This window comes from Zonotrichia albicollis, chromosome 11, assembly GCF_047830755.1.
Source record: "Zonotrichia albicollis isolate bZonAlb1 chromosome 11, bZonAlb1.hap1, whole genome shotgun sequence".
In the NCBI taxonomy this organism is placed as follows: domain Eukaryota; kingdom Metazoa; phylum Chordata; class Aves; order Passeriformes; family Passerellidae; genus Zonotrichia; species Zonotrichia albicollis.
The window spans coordinates 14960835-14980204 of record NC_133829.1 but is presented as its reverse complement, the minus strand read 5'-3'; the positions used below and the strand labels follow the sequence as shown (position 1 = coordinate 14980204).

At 40.9% G+C, this 19370-nt stretch overlaps 2 protein-coding genes across 2 annotated transcripts; one reads left to right on the top strand and one right to left on the bottom strand.

Moving 5' to 3' along the window:
- Positions 1 to 817: 817 nt before the first annotated feature.
- MPHOSPH10 (M-phase phosphoprotein 10) lies at positions 818 to 7772 on the bottom strand. Its single transcript, XM_074549481.1, has 11 exons — positions 7594 to 7772; positions 6472 to 7129; positions 5546 to 5703; positions 4971 to 5142; positions 4549 to 4690; positions 4156 to 4223; positions 3320 to 3457; positions 2997 to 3107; positions 2648 to 2755; positions 1869 to 2099; positions 818 to 1031 (listed from the first exon to the last, which is right to left on the bottom strand). The coding sequence occupies exons 1-11, from the start codon at positions 7686 to 7688 to the stop codon at positions 882 to 884; spliced, it is 2031 nt and encodes a 676-aa protein (XP_074405582.1). The 5' UTR covers positions 7689 to 7772; the 3' UTR covers positions 818 to 881.
- Positions 7773 to 9332: 1560 nt separating this feature from the next.
- Positions 9333 to 19156, top strand: MCEE (methylmalonyl-CoA epimerase). Its single transcript, XM_005487815.4, has 3 exons — positions 9333 to 9500; positions 13157 to 13497; positions 14976 to 19156. Exons 1-3 carry the CDS (start codon positions 9470 to 9472, stop codon positions 15126 to 15128), a joined length of 525 nt encoding a protein of 174 aa, XP_005487872.1. The 5' UTR covers positions 9333 to 9469; the 3' UTR covers positions 15129 to 19156.
- The last annotated feature ends 214 nt before the right edge of the window (positions 19157 to 19370 follow it).

Sequence of the window (19370 nt, the reverse complement as noted above, 5' to 3'; positions counted from 1 at the left end):
TTTCACCCTGAGGCTAATTGTTCGTGTAGACTCTGACTCGGTGCTGGTATGGGAGATTATTCCTCTGAGGGCTAAAAATACACATGAAGAGAAGGGACCTCATCCCTGCGTGTCAGTGTAGGCAGGGAGGTGCTGAGGAGGGATCTGGCCCTGCTCGGTGCTGCCCAGCAATGGGACAGGCAAAGGGCAGAAACTGAGACACACAGGTTCCACCTGAGCGTGAGGAGCAACTTCTTTATACTGTGCAGGTGACTGAGCTGGGTCAGGCTGCCCAGAGAGCTCGGAGTGTGTGGAGTCTCTCACTGGAGCTATTCCACAACAATCCTGACAGCCCTGTGCTCTGGGATGACCCTGCTGGAGCAGGGAGGTTGGACCAGATGACCCCAGAGGTCCCTTCCAACCCAAACCATTCTTGGACTCAGTCTAAGTTAAAAATTGCCTAGCTCTGGGTTACCAAAGGCTTAAAAATCTTTTGTGTCCTCCCTTTTTGCCAATCACAATTTCAGAATTTATGTAATTTAAATGCCTGGATACAGCCTGAGTCCTTCAATAAATGCAGTTCATCCTGCTATAGATCCAGAGCTATTAAAACAGCAGATACAAAGCTCTGAGCTATAGATTAAAGAGACTGTACAGTAACAGCACATGTCAAGTATTTTACACTATTACATATCTGCCCACACCAAGAGTCTTTCTTTTTGGAATAAATCAGAGTTCTGTGGTAGAAAACAAGAGTAAAATCTACAGAAAACTGTCTGAACATCACCTTAGAAGTTAAAGTATTTTAAAGATCAGCACAGAGTAAAACCTACTCAAATTCAGAAAAAAAATTTAATATATACAAGATGTATATATGTATGTACCTGTATAAAAAAGGTAAATTACAACTTTAGTTTATGAACAGAGATTGCTTTCTCCTTCTTCTGTTTCTTTTTTAATTTGCTGGCATCTTTGATTTGCATTCTCACTTGAGCTTGCAGCTGAGAAAAGAAGGCCTGGGATGATTTCAAGGCCTTGTCTTTACCTTCATCCTGTCATGGGACAAAACATTTGTTATAACCAAGACATGTACAAACAGTACCATTATATTACTTACTAGTTACTCAAGCATAATGGTATTTAACTTAAAAAGATCTGGTAACTGATATTCAAAGGATATTGTTCACCACATTTTTAGTCCACTCCTGCTATCCAAAGAAATAAAGATTACATTCTCTTCCTATGTAGCAATTAGCCTGACAGGTAAGAGCAGGCATCAAGAACAGATCCTTGCACATCATGAACTACAACAGGGTATCTGTATTTTGTGTTCTCCTTGCCTTCTGAAAAGGTAAGTACAAACATCTGGAATAATGAAGTTATTTTTCCTATTAGTTTCTAATACTTCAAAATTTCAGATTTTTTGAGTTTTATTTAAAAGGCACCTTAAGTGGTGCACGAGTTTACTGTTTTATAGCATGCAAAATAATTTCAATCTGATGAGATTATAGGGAAGGCTCCACAATAAAGACAAAGTTAAACAGAAAAGTTAAACTGTATAACAAAACAGTTTAAATTACCCAAAGCTTATACAGAACACAGAAACCTCAATGTGCATTCAAGCAGTCCCACTTGATGAAGTGGAATGGCTTAAATGCAGGAAATAAAGAAAATATATTTGCAGGAACATCACTTTATGAACTTCCAAATAAATAGAAAAAAAATACCTCACACAAAATCATTCCTGCCTGATGAACATCCTTTCATATATATTAATTGTATCATACAGCTTTTTCACATTTTTCCAACCTCATACCTGTAATTCTTTGGGATAAAGTTTCCTTTCCTCTCTAGAGAAAAATTTCCTGTCCTTGGGATTTTAGTCTTACCTTGAGCAGAGATGCCTTGCCTTCTTTGGCAAGCCTTTTTAATTTTGCTGCAGCAGCTTTCTTGCTGAGTTTTGTGCCTTGTTCTGGTTTCATCTTTTCCAGAAGCTTCTGACGTTTCTCCCTTTCCCTTCGCTTCATACGTTTGCGGAGCTTTTTCCTTCTCAGTTCTCGTTTTTTGTCTGTGGAAGTCTTTTCTGCATCAGTTTTTACATCACCAGCTTTGTTCTTTTCCTAAATAAATCCATAACAGTGCAAAAAACAAGACTCACTTCACAGAACTCACAGAGCGTTTCCAATATTTCAGGTGAGAGCTCAGGATAAGGCAAAGGCCAAAACCTGACAAAAGCTGGGAAATGAGATTTGTACAACTGATCCAGGACATGCTAATTGCTCTGCTCTAGTGCTGTTTAGTTTTCCCCCTCTCAATACCCAAATAAATATTGGGAAAACAATGACCATCATACAACAGTTAAGATCAAAACCAAAGTATAGTATTAAGGCCTACTGGTGCCAAATAAAATTTACTACTTCCCCAGTCAGAAAAAAACACCAAAACTAAAAATCCCCAAAACAAACAACTAAAAAAGCACTCAAACAAACAAACAAACAAAAAACCACCTCAACCCTCAAAACCTCCCAACAACCATCAATGCTAAAATTCTAGGCCAAAAAAGTCCACAAGGTGAGGAAGTACCCACCAGGATGGGAAGGGCAGAATTCCCAGTGCTCTGACAGACAGTACATCCTTCTGTAATCCCCTAATGCCATTTCATATTTACCTTGATCTCCTCTGGTGCTAAGAGAGCAGCATCACTAACAGCAACTGGTGCTACTTCTTCCATACTTATAGCTGGAAGGTTGGACACGATTTTAACTTCTGGCACCGGCTGGAAATAAAGAGACACATTCAGGACTGAGCACAGCACCTCAGCAGCTGCCAGACAGCTGAAGAAAACTACTAGTTGGGTTTGTTTAGAGGCAATCACAGTACATTTAATATGAAATAAGAATGAGCTCAGGAAACACCAATGTTTACTCTGCTTTCCATTTATGGAATGTATTTTAAAGTATCCAGTTAAAAAAAAAAAAGGGAGAAAGCCCCCAACTTAATGAAACTTATGCACTTACTGGTTTGGGTGTGAAGTGGAAATTACAAAGTGCATCCAGCTTCTGGAAGAGTGAATCCATCATTTCCTGAATTTCTTTGTGTTCAGGATTTTCTTCCTCTTCAGTCTTTTGCTGCATTAAAAATGCAATGTAACTGTAACACCATTCATAAGGCTACTTTACTTTAGCAAGACTGGTAACAACACAACTTACAGCTCAGAGCCCTTTCTCTGGTGAATATTCAGAGAAAGACTAAATTACTTCCACTTGGAAATGTATAAATGAACACACAAGAGTACAGAGTGTGAACTTCAAACCCACAGGAAAGGCATGGTTTGTGTTACCTGGTGAAGTTTCATGTATTCCTGCTCGTAGATTTCAGCCAGACTCAGTTTACTCTTTTCATGATCCAAACTGATCCGCTTCTTGTACTCAAAAGCTTCCTCTTTGGGTTTCTCTTTTGGTACTACATCATCCCATGCCTGAGAAAGTCATAAAGTAAGGACCAAGTGCAACTACAGCCAAGTACCAGCTACATCTTACTTAGAATATTTTTCAGTTATTTATCTGGCACATGAACTAGTTTATGCATGTAGCATCCCTAGGACTCTTCAAGTTTCACATTTTAATTAAAAAAAAAAAAGTAATAAATGTTATAGCTCTGCTTGTGTCCTTGGTTTTATGAATAAAGGCAACAACTATAATAAGTTACAAACTCTTCCTCACCTTTTTAAATTCAACAGTAGGGCTATTTAAATGAACAGTAAGGCTCAACAAGTTGTGAGATACAAATTTTCTGTCAGTGGCTTTGAAGCAAAATGAAGCAAACAACTGAATTTTGGTCAGTGTCAGAATGCTCAGAGCAGCAGTTATGGTAACAGCCAACAATTACAGGCTGGCTTTATATTCCACATCAACTCCTTGCAGTTTTATCTGCACACAGTCTGCTTTGAAATGCACTAAAACACTGAAATCCCTGGTATATAACAGGGATATAAAAACAGGGCTCCTTAGAAATCTAAAAACACATTCATCAAGACAAAAGAATAAAACAACTAGTTGCAGAAATTAAGATAATTCTACACCCAACATTGGAAATGCTTCCAATTCATCCTTGGAATGTGCCCTGTGACTCAAGTCTATGAACAGTGTAAGGAGGAACAGGTAAGACAATATTAACCTCATCCAATATTCTCTGCTTAATGAGATCTTCAAGCTGAAAAGTCGTTTCTTCTGTGATCACAGGTGCTGAAAGGAAAAGGCAAAGAATTTTAAGATTATTGTTTCTCCAGCAAGAAATAGGTCTTGTTCTGTAAAGAATTAACTGCAGAAAAAGAAAGCAAAGCTTTCACAAAAATGTGGCAATTGAAGGTGGAGTAAATAAATATAAAAGTAAGTCCTATTATGTGAGGCTGATAAAATTTACAATTTCCTGTAGTTTGCACTGTGAAAATGCAGTGTGAAGCAACCTCAAAATCACATCAAGAGGTTTAACCTGGTGTCCTCCTGAGTCCCAGGTGTTTTCAGCAAGCTCAAAGGGCAGAACACCCAGTAAAGCCCAGTCCCTCCTTACCCATTCTCACTGCGTGGTCAAAGAGCACTGTTTCTTCCAAAAGGCTGTTCTCAGGGCGCTTCTGCCCAGTCACTTCTCCTTTCAGCTGCCAAGGCTTCTCCTCTAACAGTGCTTCTTCCAAGCTTTTTATTTTTTTGCTCATCTGAAAAACACAATTTGCTAGGAAGTTTAAAACACAGCTCACTTGTAATCTCACAGCAAAAAAGTTATTATTTATTTCAGGTACATGAGGGAATATATGATTGGAGATGTATCCATGTAGTTAAACCACATGTTTTCCTTAAATTTTAAATCCCCTGTTTGTATCTGCTGGACTCTGAACAAATGAAACAACCAGTAAAATAAAAATTATTTGCTGCTGTTTCGAAGTATTGGCCAAATAAAATATGAACAAACGCCAAAGAAAACCAAACCAAAATTACCTTTTCCTGTCTCTTCTCAAATGAGGACTTTATTTCACTGGGACTGATGTCCTTCTCTAATTGTGCTTCAGTTCCATCTTCTGTTTCACTGTCATCTGGCAAACTGAAAGTTACTTTTTTAGAAGCTTCTTTACTTCTCATGTGCTCCACCATTTCATCCATATCCTCAAACCTGTAACAATAACATTTAATATAAAATAAAAGTTGAGAAACCTTTATAATTTTTCACATGAAGATATTTCAGCCCTTAGATGTTTACCTGTTACAAGTAACTTACAGTTTACAACAGCCCTCAAGGATACCCCTAAAGATAGAGGACACTAGGGAAACTTCTGGATAATAAGAATAACTCTTATTCTTAAATAACAACTTATTTAAACTTTTAAATGCTTTATTCAAATAAAGATCAAGGGACAATATTTTAAAAATATAAAAAAGGTGAGAACACAAACCATGAACATACAACAGTTAACTGAGAATGGCAAACTATGACCAGAGTGAGTGTGATATTCTCAGTATTTTCTGCTTTACTTTAGTCTAAAATTATGAGGACATTTTACCTGCATTTTACTTACTCAGACATACTTTCTTCATTTTGCTCTTCAATGGCACTGTCTGCTTCCTCTTCCTGATCCTCTTCAGCATCATTAGCTACTAAATCATCATCACCATCATCATCATCAACTGGATCAAAGAAATCTTTGTATGTCATATCTCTGGAACTTTTAATTGGCTAAAAAAGTGAGAGGGGAAGAAAAAAAACCCAAATAACAAACCACAGCTCTTAAGAGTGACAGAAAGCAAAGGGTATCCTGTCTTTTAGAGTCTTTAGTGCCTGGGGAACAGCACTGCCTGTGCAACACTAATTCAGGGTATTGATGCATTAACCTGTGGTAGGTTGTCATAGTAAAACTGATTTCTTTTCCTGGTTTTTAGAGTTCTCTACCACTTACACATACAGAAGCCAAGAAACTGTAGATTTTGCCAAATACTGGTTGGAACGCACACTAATTCCCTGGGCATATTTCTTACTTGCTAGTGAGAATGCCTGGTAAATATTGAATAATAAAATACTTATTTTTGAATCAATTACTCATCAATTGAAGTTGTATCAGAGGTACAAGGCCACATCCCTGGAAAAAGCCCTTTGCTCTGCATCAGCCACCTCAGTGATCTCTAATTGCCAGATGCTGAGTGACAAATCTTAATTTGCTGGGTCACCTATTGTGCAATTCTCAAGGCCCCTGATTTCCCATGGGTACTATCTCTTCCTTCATTTATGTAAAAGCCCAGGGCCCATGTCAGGAGAGACTGTAATAGCAGGATGCTCTGTCCTTCTGCACCAGGGAATTTTCTTACCAGATATTAATTGTTAAAATAAAGCCTCAGAAATAATCATTAGTCACATAAACAAATGTAACTTGGCAGTTTCTACACAGAGTTAAACACTTTATGGGCATCCTAACAGATGCCAGATTTTGATTTAAAGGAAAAAACTTACTTTGACTTTAGCTTCTTCAGAGTCTTCCTCATCATCTGAGATAATGTCTTCAAAATAATTAATGTCATCATCTTCTTCTTCTTCATTGTCTTCCTTCTCTGCATGTTCTACAAAAGCTTCCATCTCAGCTAGCTTAAAAAACTTATCATCCACTACTGATTTCCTTCCCTTCTTTCTCAGTGTGGTTTCCTTGGCTGTTTTAGCTTGTTGCTCCAGAGCTTCAATATCAAAGTCAATATCAGAATCCTCATCACTGTCTTTCTGCATTATGCTTTCTCTGAGTGTACTTTGTTTTTCTTTAGCTTTAGTTTTATTTTTGTCTTTATCTTTTGTATAAACATTCATCTGTTCAGTTTCCACTTCCATTATGTTGTCTTCCAACTCCTTGTCACTGCCGGTCTCTGCACCAGAGCCATCCTCTTCCTGGTCTGAGAGAAGGCAAAGATCTTCATCCTCGGCATCCCTTGCAATGGATTTCTTGAAGAAATTGAGAACTGTGTTGTTCTGGAGCTCTAGTTGCTGCCAAATCTGTTCTTCATCAAAATTTTCTATTACCAGCTCTTTTAGAGGGCCCCCACGAACAATGTTACTTCCTTTATTCAAATCGTAGAGAGTCTTCGTCATTGCTCTGAAGTCGGCAGCCAGCCCATCCTGCACACTGAGAACACAAAAATAAAAGTTTAGCACTTTCCATGAAACCAATCACAGTTGTACCTGCTGCGGTTCTCTGTGCTGCAGAACAGCACCTTCAATAGTGACTGCTGCGGCTGGACATCCCCCACACGGCGTGGAGTACTGCTACTTCACAGTCATAGGGAAAAACACTAAATTCTTAATCCTTTCAGCTTTATCACACCTCGTGTATGAAATAGCAGCTGGGCAGAAAATTCCAGCTTTCTGCAGCCGCATCTTACAATATGTTGATCTGATTTAAGCACTCCAGACCTTGTGGGGAAGCGAACAGTACAGCAGCAAACACCTCAATGGTCCAGGAGCCAGACCCAGGTGGCTCAGAGGTAACTGCGCTTCCCCACGCCTCACTCCTCAGCTTTTACACCTGGCCAGGCTCCGCCAGGCTTTTCTCTACGGCTAACAGTGCCTCCCCCCGCCGCCCCGCGGTACCTGAGGAAGCACTCGGGGCGCGCCGCGGCCGCTCCGGCCACCCTGAGGCACGTCTGGATGCCCTGGAGCCCCGGGAGCGCCGGCACCGCCGCCATCGCGCCGCGCACACGTGGGGACCGGCACCGCCTCCGCCGTGCCACAGCTCTCGGGCCCGGGCGGCTGCCGCGCCGCCACCAAGGTTCCGCACACAGTGGTTCCGCCCGCGGAGCCCTACCCCGGCCCGCCTCCCGAGCCGCGGCGTTCCCGCCTCCTGGCCCAGCCCTCGCTTAAAAGCGCCTCCTTCTCCCAGAACCCCTAGCAGTGTACGGCAGTCATGCCCGGTGGCTGCTGCTTCACGACCTGGGAAGGGCGCGGTGTCGCTGTAGATTGGAATGTGCATCAGCACTGGCAAACCTGCTCTAAATATAGTGGAGCTACAGTCATCTTACTTCACAGTTTTGAATCTCTGACCTAGATACAAGGGCTATTTTGGAACTGCACATCTCCACCTGCTTCTGTGGGCAAAACACCTGATCTCACCAGGTGTCTACAAGTTCAGGGTAACAAGGCACTCACATCCCTCTTCACCATCTACACAGCACTGCCCAATGCTTTTCAACTCCCCTCTTACATCATGTGCGTTCGTTAAAGTTTATTTTATAAAGTCATGCCCTACACCCTTAGACCCTTGTGTTTTCAGCCACCCACACAGCCCTTCTACAGCTTGATCCAAAACTGTGACTAACCTTTTAACTTCTGTACTGCTCCTGTCTCTGCTGTTTTCATGTTTCCTTCCTACCAACAAATTAAGTCTTTTCAGTGCAGATAAAAGAATGCCCTGCAATTCCACCTCTGTGTCCCCTCACTGTCACTTTGCACGCTCCAAAAACCATGGTGTGGAGCAGGGCCCAGCCAGCAGAGCTGTGACTGTGACCTGCACCTGAAATTCTCTGAACATCAGAAACACACCTGACACACAATCTGGGCTAGAAATTGAATGTGCCATATACTGGAACTTTCAAATACCCATTTTGACCACTCATTTTGATCTGCACTTTTAACTAATCACACAAAATTAGATTTGAAGCGGCACAAGTTGTTTATCTACTTAGGCTGTATCGCAGCAACTCGCAGAGTGCAATGCCTGACACAGTAAGAGCTCAGCGCCAGCAGACAGCCTGCTCCCTGTCCTCAGTCTCCTGGCACACTGCTTCATGGCATCCTGGCCTCTATGAGGAATAGTGTGGCCAGCCAGCCAGGGAAGTGATTATTCCCCTGTACTCCGCACTGCTAAGGCTACCTTTGAGCTCTGGGCCCAGTTCTGGGACCCTCAGTTCAGGAAGGACATTGAGGTGCTGGAGCAAGTCCAGAGAGCAGCAACAGAACTGGAAAAGTAACTGGGGCACAAGTCGGATAAAGGAGCTGGGGGTCTCAGCCTGGAGAAAAGGAGGCTTGGGGTGACCTTACTGCCCTCCAGGACTCCCTACACCAGGTGTAGCCAGGCGTTACAGCCTCCTGCTGTCACTTGTCCTGGTGACAGGACACGAGGACTTGGGCTCAAGCTGAACCAGGGGACAGGTTGGACATCAGAAGAAATTTCTTCTAAGAAAGGGTGATTAGATACAGCAATGAGCTGCCTAGAGAGGCGGTGAAGTTAGTGTTCCTGGAGGTGTTAAAGGAAAGTCTGGATGTGGCACGGCCCTTGCGGAGGGCACGGCCCCTTCGAGGACCAGGCCCCAGGGAGGGCGCGGCCCCGGGGAGGGCGCGGCCGCCGCTGCCGCTGCCGCTCCAATGGCGCGCTGCGCTGCCGGGCACGGCCCCTCACGGTCACACGCCGCTGCCGGCTCGCCGCGCTGGCGCCGGGCCCGCACCGAGGGGTGCCGGGGAGGGCGGTGAGATGGCGGCGGTGCTGCGGCGCGGAGCGGCCGGTAACGCGGGGGGGTAACGCGGGGAGGTAACGAGGAGGGCGGAGGGAAGGGCGGCGGGAACGCGGGCGGCGGTGGCGGCGGGGCGGCCGCGGGCCTCGGTGCCTGCTCCGGCCTGGCCGAGCTCCCCGTGAGAACCTCGCAGGCCGAACACGAAACTGCCGCTTCTGTAAATCAAGACAAGTTCTCCCGATCCAACTGACGGGCGCATTAACAACTGACATTAGCTAGCACAGGGTAAACTTACAAAGCAAACGCCAAACTTAAGGTGCAAGGAGGAGCTTGTCTTTTTTGAGGTGTGGTTTGGAGGTCAAATTCAAAATAATTTCCCGTTCTGATAATAACCTGTACTGCTCACTCTGGTAAGGTAGGTTAAAGTCACAATACCTAAACCACACCATTTTACTTGGTAGCCCCAGACCAGGAGAAAAAGTGAATGAGAGGCTCAATGCTGTCAGTGATTGATCAGTAGGATGCTGGGAATGAAAACACCATTGTATAGTCATACTGCGCTTCGAAGGAGGGAACAAGAGCCACAGCACACTGGGACTCAGTTTCCTTGAGCTGTGGAGCCCATCTGACTCCCAAAAGCGCCGTCCAGCACAGAGCAGAGCAGCACTGTGAGCCCAGTTGGCTTCCAGAGTTCACAAGATACACCACCTTGAGATTGCTGGAATTTAAGAATGACCACACTATGCCCTTTCTCCATTTGGTCTAGAGAGTGAACGCAGCCCCTGCGTGCCAGATTCCCTATGGTAACAGCATCCTCTCCATGCTTTGGGAGTTCATCTCCCCCTGAAAAGAGTGACAATAAAGCAGTGCCCAGTGACAAGGTTCTAACTGCAACCCACTGTTGTAAAACCTTCCCATGGAGAACATGACTGAGTTCAGTTGAATTTGGCTGGTGTTTGATTCCTTATTTTCCTTGATTAAGTCAATGAACACTGCTCCACATCAGAAGCAACAAACAAGCCTATGAATAAACATTTGAAGGGTGAGGATCTCAGTTTGTGGGGTACTTCAGACTTGATACTTCATAATCTGCTTGGTTAAAGAACATAACCCTTGGTTACAACTGTATATTTAAACTCTGATATGTGTACTACAAGTAGATCAATGATCAACAGAATGACCCCCAAATAAATAAATTTAAAAATATTCTTCAAATGAAGCTGAAGAAGGTTATATACTCTAGAAGTAGTTTTGTGATGTATATATGTGATATATAAATACACGTGTTTCTGTCCTAGAAACATGGAAGTGATAGGATTTCAATCACTGAAATCCTGAAAAGCTTTCTTTTTCGCTGCAAGGCATTTTTTGATTATTGGGTTAGAAGAAGATGAGAATTTTAAGTAATCTATATAGTTACTAATCTAGATAATGCAAGAAAAACACAAATGGTTTTTGTTTAATCTCAGTCAATTCAATTATGGATTTAAAATTTGTACTCTGTATGCATCTGACTAGAGCTAGGATAAATTCACAAGACTTCATGGAATAAATGCTGATATGAGTGAGCATGTAAGTGTCTTTGACTTTACAAGAATCCTAGGAATATACTTCACTTTTTCAGTCTTCCCAGGAAACAGCACAAGAAATCAAATATTTCTGGGGCAGAACCCATAAGAAAGAACATTTTCTACTATTTTGCGAGTGCTTCACAAATAGCTGAGTATAAAGAGGCTGTGTCTTTGTCAATTTACTTGAAATAGAAAAAAAACAAATTAAATAACTGTGTGGTTATATGCCCTGTGTGAAGTGCAGCAAGAATTATAGATTCTTGGGAAAAGAATGGGAAAATCCTTGCCTTTCCATTAGTAAAGACTGCTTGGAAAATAAATCTGCATTAGTAGTATTTCTATTGAACTGCACTCTGTTAATATTTGGAAAAAAAATAAAACAGTAAATGGCTCTGGAAAACATAATAAATTATATAGAAAGGGATTCTTCTCTTTCAAAGGAGTTTTCTTATTTAGAGAATACTGCCTTCCTCCAAGTGGAAAAATCTCTCTTGCTTCAGCAAGAATTGAATCATGCCTTAAGAAATTACAGTAAAATGGAGCTGCTTCAGTAGAAGCTTAGGTGGGGAGGAAAGACTGCATAGCAGATATTGTGGGGGTTGTTACTGTTTGTAACACATTTATTTACTCTGGTTAACTGTCAAACCCTGCACTGGTTAATTAGCCATGCCTTTAATCATGCCACCTTGCTCCTGCATGTTTGTACCTCGTGCATTTTAGGCATTGCACAGTACTGCTCCCTCCTGGAATTACTTGGTTCACCCTGATTCAGCTGCATTAACATGGCAAGTGTTTCTACAAAACAGTTTCTGCACAGACATTTGAAAAACAAACATTTCTTTTCCCTGTGGAAATTTCTAAGGGATTTTTTAACATGTAAAATTTGAACAGCAGTTGCTGTCCTTTACCAGTATGACATCCTAAAGGTACCAAGCGAAAGAATTGTCCAGAACTTTCTGGCTGTGATGAAGGAGATGACAGGATGGAACATGTGAAAGCCTGGCAAGAAATCCTGCAGGGCAGTTACCTGCAGCATTGGACAGGTTTCTGGAAATACTTAATGTAGAATCTTGATTTAGTATCATCAAAAGATTGTGAATAGACCTGCTTTTGTGACAGAGTCCTTGCTAATAGGCACATTGCATGTTGTAAATTTAAGTGTCAATACGTGCAAACATTTCTTCCTCCAACACTGTTCCATGCTCAGAAAGACTTACCTTTAAGGATCAGTTTTTGAAAAAAAATTAACTGGTAGAATGTGGAATTCCTGTGGAATGGTTGTTCTCAGTTCCATACTGAGAAACAAAGCTGATTTAATTAATTACAGCTCTTACTGACCTTACAGAGTACCAAGAGCCCAGCCAGGCTATCCATCCTCAGTGTGCTGCAAAGCATCCAGAATCTCAGCTCATCATTGGCACAATCTCTCAGCAAAATAGAACATTTGTGACTTTAAAGCAAAGAATGCCTCAAAGATTCCCAAAGGGCTAAGATGCCTCTAGCTTGGCCTTAAGGCACTGGGAACTCTGACTTGGCCTAAGGCAAACTGGCACGGAATTAAAATGTAGTTTTAATGAATATGTCCTTTAATCTAGTTCTAATTTTGGTTCTAGAAATAACTGATGCTATCGCAATTTCTCCCCACCCCAATCCCTCTAGATTCTAATACTGACAGATTAATTTTAAGGTAATTAATAGCAAATACCCTCATTTTTGTATCTTATTGTATATTATTGTGATCCTTTTGTTTGTTTGCTGTAATTTTGAGAGGTATAGGCATATCCATATTTCTTTCTCTGTTTCATAAGAAGCTCTGAAAATATCAAAAGTCACTTTTAAACACATTATACAGTTGGCCTTTACAATTGGTCCTGTCTTCCTCTCTTTAACAGGCATATGTAAGGGTTTACACCAAATTTGAGTCTGCTTTGGGTTTTTATTTATTATTCTCTTAATACTTGTGAATATTTACTTGGTCTGAAGAGAGAGTGACTGTTTCCTTGCTCCCAGTCTGCCCTGAGCATTGCACAAGGGTGTGCCAATGCCTTGGCAGCTCTGCAGGCCTTCACAGGGGAAAGAGCAGGCACCGAGACTTTCTCAAAAGCATCGTGTCAGTGCTGTTCACTTTTTTTCCAGGGCTTCTTAGCAGATTGCAGACTTGTGCTCCCACAGTACAAACTCTATCACCATCAAAGTCCTTCTCACAAAACATTCCAAGCTGTTTGTGGAAACTGGGCCGACTCAATCACGTGGCAATTGCAGTGCCTGATCTGGAGAAAGCTCAGTCCTTGTATAAAGATGTGTTAGGAGCCCAGGTGAGTGAGACTGTTGCTCTTCCTGAACATGGTGTCTACACTGTTTTTGTGGAGCTGGGAAATACCAAGCTGGAACTTCTACATCCTTTAGGAGAGAAAAGTCCCATTGCAAGCTTCCTGCAAAAAAACAAGACTGGAGGAATGCATCATATCTGCATTGAGGTATTTTAACATCATATTTCTTGTAATAAGATAGATACATTCAAGTATGCATGTTTTGATAGGTTTGAACTAACATATAAGGCTGTCATATTTCTTCTCTCTAATACAAAGGAAAATTTAGACAGATGTTTTGATAGTCAACTTGTTTCAAAAAAGGTAAATGTTTTAAAAGGAAATTAAATAATTCCTGAGCAGCTACAATTTAACAGTTGCAGTGAAGACCATGCTGGACACAGCAGAGTAAGAGAGCAATCCAAGCCTGGTACTCGAACATGGATGCACCCAAAGGCTTTGCTCTGTTTACTGTCACTCGTCCTTGGGGAAGCAGGAATTCACTCCAGCTGAGCCCAGCCCTGCTCCTCCTCAGGCCGTCTCTGCAGGACAGGAGCAGCAGCTGCTCTGCCTTTTCTGCTCAGGGGAAGAACCTGGAGGGGACCATGGCCATGGCACATGTGGCCTTTCTAGTGTAGATAATTTGACAGTCATTCCTTTTTGTTTTGCAGACTGGTAGCTTGTGTAGGAAGAGCTGTAGTGAGTGTGGGATATTCACAAACAAAACTGGTGCAAATGGGTAGCAGTTAGGTGATGTCTATTCCTCTGAATTAAAGCTAGGAATTTCCTTCTTCCCTACCATAACATTGGCAGAAGAGTTTATTCACCAAATTATGTCTAGGCTTCTCAGCCTTGGAAAATAGCAGTGATACTATTTAAATTCTAGGTCCTTATTGACTATTGAATTTTCTAAACTGAGTGCTAATATTATTATTTCAAAACATGAATGCATTTAAGTTTAGGAAAATTAGAATTTCATTAGATGACATGACACCAGAACTTCAGATCACAGCATATAGTGCAGGCATATTTTTGTTAATTACATATTTCTGTAGGAAACTGTACTGAAATACGGTATTAATGGCTGTTATTATAGTAAAGTTCAGTACAAATACCACATCTGATATATTTTTGATTATTCCAAGTTTTTTTCCTAAGGAAAATTAATGAACCTTAACCTACTCAGAAGGAGAATACATAAATCTAAAAGGGACTTGTACCTTCTGCCCTCCCTTTTTCACCATTTAATGAGTAAGTGCTCTGTCATCACTTATAAAGGGAGGTATTTTTCTTTACTTATTGAGAGCAGAAAGTAATGCAGAATTTAGATTATTTATGGATGCCTTATAAAGCAACAAAAAAAATAAAATCAATGGCCTTTGTGCATGAGCAATTTCAGTTTATTAATTTCTTAAATATTGCACAGTCCATTTAAATGGTATTTTATAAAATCCTCAAACAACAAATGCAAACTCCTGCAGTATTTTTAATACTAGATGTTTTTAAATGGTTTATAACTTATTTTCAGAATTACATTAGAACTTAGAAATAACATTTCAGTAAGGAATTGTTATTGCTCCTAAATGTAAAGTCTGCATAATACAGTGCAAAATGTTAATTTGTCTGAACTGTGTCTTTTTTAAAAGGTTGATGACATAAAAGCGGCTATGACAGAACTGAAGAAAAAAAAGATTCGAATATTGAGTGAAGAGCCAAAAATAGGTGCACATGGCAAACCTGTGATTTTTCTTCACCCTAAAGATTGCCATGGAGTCCTTGTGGAACTTGAGCAAGCTTGAGCTGCAATATTCATAAATTAAACAATAGAAGAATTGTGAAGTTCCTGAGCTGGTGCTGGGAATATTGATGTGGTATTCAGTCTTTACAAGTTCATTGAAGTGCCCATGGATGAAGTGCAGCTTTTGAGTACTGAAACAGTGCTACACATTTAGGGTCTGTCTTTACTCTTGTTGCCGATTTAATTTTCAGAATTAATGTTTGGCATTTCTTGGATTCTCTGTGATTCTGAACACAAATACACAAGCTGAGTTACAAATGTACCACAGTAATTTATCTTTTGTTGCCTGTTTGCAGCAAGATTTAACCTCTGTAGCCACAGAAACTGTACAGTTTCTAGGTCAAGCTGCATTATTTTGCTCTACATTTCAGAGCAGAGACCCACTTCCCAGTGACAACAACATTTTCTTTAGAAATAAAGGTATTATGTTTTCTCTTTTCACCATTCACCATCTGTGCTTCACACTGATTGATTGGTTCATGTAATAAAAAACCCATATATTATTGTATGGATGTCTGCAATCAGTAAATAAGTTTTTCTTGGCATAACAATTACTGCCAAGGAAGTTAGCATGCACAAATCATCATTCAGTTGTTTTATGAACTTTGTGGATATGCAGGCAATGCAACAAGAGAACCTGAAAACTACTTACCTGACATATATTTCATACTGTAACGCAGTTGTGACATTTTATTTTCATTTTAGGGCTGTTTAAAGCTTTTTTTCCTCAAGCTTTCTCAGAGAAGGACATCTTGAAGAGACATGAGCAAGCAGCAATAAACCTTTTCACTTACTTTACAAATAAGGTTTTCCTGTGCAGAACCAATTACAAAATCAGTGGCAAACACACACCACATAAGTCTTGCTTCTGTACAGTTGTTAGCATTAAAGACCACACCAGTATGCTGATGTCACAGGCTGCAGGCAGTTTTGTTTTTTATGAACAGACTTCACCTTATTGCTGTATATTACCCAAGCAGTCTTTTCCTGATGCTTTCTTTTATAGGTTTGTTTTGACATTTCAGTTGTAGAAATAGAAGACTTATTATTTCTTTGGTCTTCTCAAGCCTTAAAAAGTCATACTTTCCTAGCTTAACTACAATCTGAATTTTAAATTTTCCTACATCTCTGCATATGCAGTAAGAACCTTCAGCTTAATATGAAGATGATTTTAGTCTACAACTTTTTACTTAATGGAATTATTTGCAACATATGTCATGCTTGCAGCAACAAAATACAACTATAATGTTGACCTGAAATTTAAACATGTTTTAAAGACATTGCCACTTCCTCATGAATTTTGCTTCTGAAAAAATCTCTACAAAGCAATGATATTTTTTAACAAGATAGTTTTGTACTTAAAATAAGTACTCCTTCTGTCATATTTTAAGAAAAACACAGCTTGCCACAGGGTTCCTACATTTCATCAAATCACTGTTTAGAGGGCAGTTTGTGATCTAAATTCTAAACTGCTTAAATTTAGAAATCCTAACACTTACGATGGAAATGCAGAAAGATTTAATATCCCTAAAATATGATTCAGCCATTCTAGGAGACATTCTATGAGCAAAGCTGCTTTTGTCTTTTCTTTCTGTCAAAGACGAGGAGGTACCTTTTCTGCAAAGCCAGCATAGGAATGCCAATACTAAAAGCCTCATTAGTTAAGATAATTGAACAGAAGCCTTTAAACCAAATACGCTTAGTTTGGTGCAACAGAAACTGCCCTCCCATGGTTCATTCTCCATTTCTTTGGCCTGTCAGAAGGAAATGGACTTCTGTGTGTGATATCTATGAACAGAGTAAGCAGCTTGAGGTAGTGTCACAGCACATGGCACAGTTGACACAGCCACAATACACAGAGCATCCCCATGCCACTTCAGCAGGCTTCAAGCACTCACCTATACACAGTGACACCTCATCAGAAGGCTTCAGGCCTCTGCCCATACAGAGGAACATCGCTGCAGAAGGCTGCAGATCTCTGCTCTTTGTTGTTCTTTAGCCCAGCCTTTTATCCCCTCCTGTTGATGCACTGCACCTGAGTGCCCTCTGTGCCCTCTGGTGTTGGTCAGTGCCCCTGGGCACTCCCTGGCTCATTGCTGGCAGTGCTGCTCCCCTGCTGCTCACAGCTGTGCCCACTGGGGATGAGGCTCAGCGCCACTCCCAGTCACCACAAACTGTGCACCTACAAGGCAGTGCTGGAGAGCAGACATTTTAAAGTAAACACTTGCTCCACCTGATGGTTGTGAAGCTAGTATTACTTGTTAGCTAGTAACCAGCAATTTTCCTGACTGACTGGCATGAGGTTGCCCATCAGCTCTAAGTCAACTGATGTATTTTGTTCCTGATATCTAAGTTGTGCTCCTATCTCACAGTTCATACCTTTTTACTGACTACTCCTGAGGTGGAAGTCAAGAAAATGTCAGCACACAGACAGCCCCAGCCCTGCAAAAGAGAGTTTAGGTGTGCAAATTAGTCAGTACACAAAAGTGGATCATGTTCTTAAAAGCTCTTAAAATTGGATGGGATCTGACCCCCCTACTTTTTGGGTGTGTGCTACAGGACAGGAGGATTTCCCTTTCTGGAGCTACGGACTTAGAGAATATCCAAGGGAGCTGAAGACAGCTACAACTGAGACACCTGTCCATAACAAAGTTTCCTGTCCATAAACTTAACGCCCTTAGACTTCAATGGGAACAGAATCAGCCCCTATCAACTGTGTAGTCCTTCACCTTAAGGCAGGCAGCCTTCACAAGTGGTTGTTCTGACTTACCAAGGGGTTGGTACAAGGCTTACATACCTGGGCCTTACTCTTTGTCACTGCCATGATTATAAGAGGGGAGTAACACCCAGAAAAACAGTGGAAATTCAGGGATGGAAACTGGGGAATGAGAGAACTGTAATTTGCTCCTTTCAGTGGAGGGACATTTAACAATACACCCCTGAACAACAGTGATTCAAGTAACTGGAGCCTGATTATCTTGGAAGGGAATTAGGCTCTTCTTTTTTGTTTTTTTGTCTGTTTGGTGGATTTTTTAAAACAGCAAAACCGTCTTCTCTGATAATGTCAAGCTTCTCAGAAGATGGAGTGTTAGTATTTTGCCAGTAAATTTTCTCACGCTTGTGCCATTTGTCAAGTGCGAATTTCCTGTTCCAATCTCTCCATGTGCCTTTTTCCCCCTCTGAGCTGAAGCATGTTCCCATTTTATGCTGCCTAAGGCAGACAAGACACATTTTTCTGGGCTCCATCAACATTACTCAGGCAGCTAAAGAGCTCATAATTAAATGATGCAAAGTATCTTTTTTTGCTTCCTCTCTGCAGCCCTCAAGTCACTCCTAGGTGGGAGGGGGTGAACAGGCTGCAGAATTAATCCCATTCCTTATGATGAGACAAAACTAGAAGCAAACTTAAAAAGCTGAGAAAAGAACTAACTGCATGCTTTTCAAAAGAAAGCTAACCTTTACAGCTTTGCAATTCTACAAAAAGTCCCTTCCTGTCATGCTTCTTCTGCTGTTAATGCACCTGAACTTCATTCTGAATTCTGTTGGTTTCATCATTACCATATCAAGCTGAATTCTCATAAAAAGGCCATGAACATGGAGATGTTTACATTATCTGGTGGAGGTACTTACCCTAGGAGTGTATGGACAATGATATCCTTGGCACTTCATTTGATTCTGTCCTTAGAAGGAATTCTTCCTGTAGTGCTGTGACGTGGGTTAGTTGCACATAGGAACCCTTAACTAAGAGAAAAACTCAGAATTAATTGTTTCAATATCAGTTTTTTTACCAAAGCAGTTGCCATGTTGCCCAAATTGAGGCTGTCAAACAGAAAAAGATCATCAAGTTCAACTAGTTAATTACTATGAAAATGGAAACTAACAGCAATGTATAAATTAATCAACCTAGGGCTGACATTTCACAATGGAAGAGCTCAACTATTTAGGAATGCAAAATCTGTCACCTTGGACAAGCATTTTCAAAGCACTTTGAACAAATTATGAAATAAATATTTATCTTATTATAAAGGAGGATGGATGTTTGTGTCTTGTATAATCCTTAAATATCTATAAAATGATGTCAACTGTCAATTTTAATGTTCATTTGCACTATCTTGTATATTGTCAAAAAGCATTGCTAACTGCTAAATTCATAACATAGATTCACAAATGAGGGAGTTCTCTAATACATTTTAACGTAATGATACATTTTGAAGTATTTAATGACTTCTAGGTCTAATCTAAA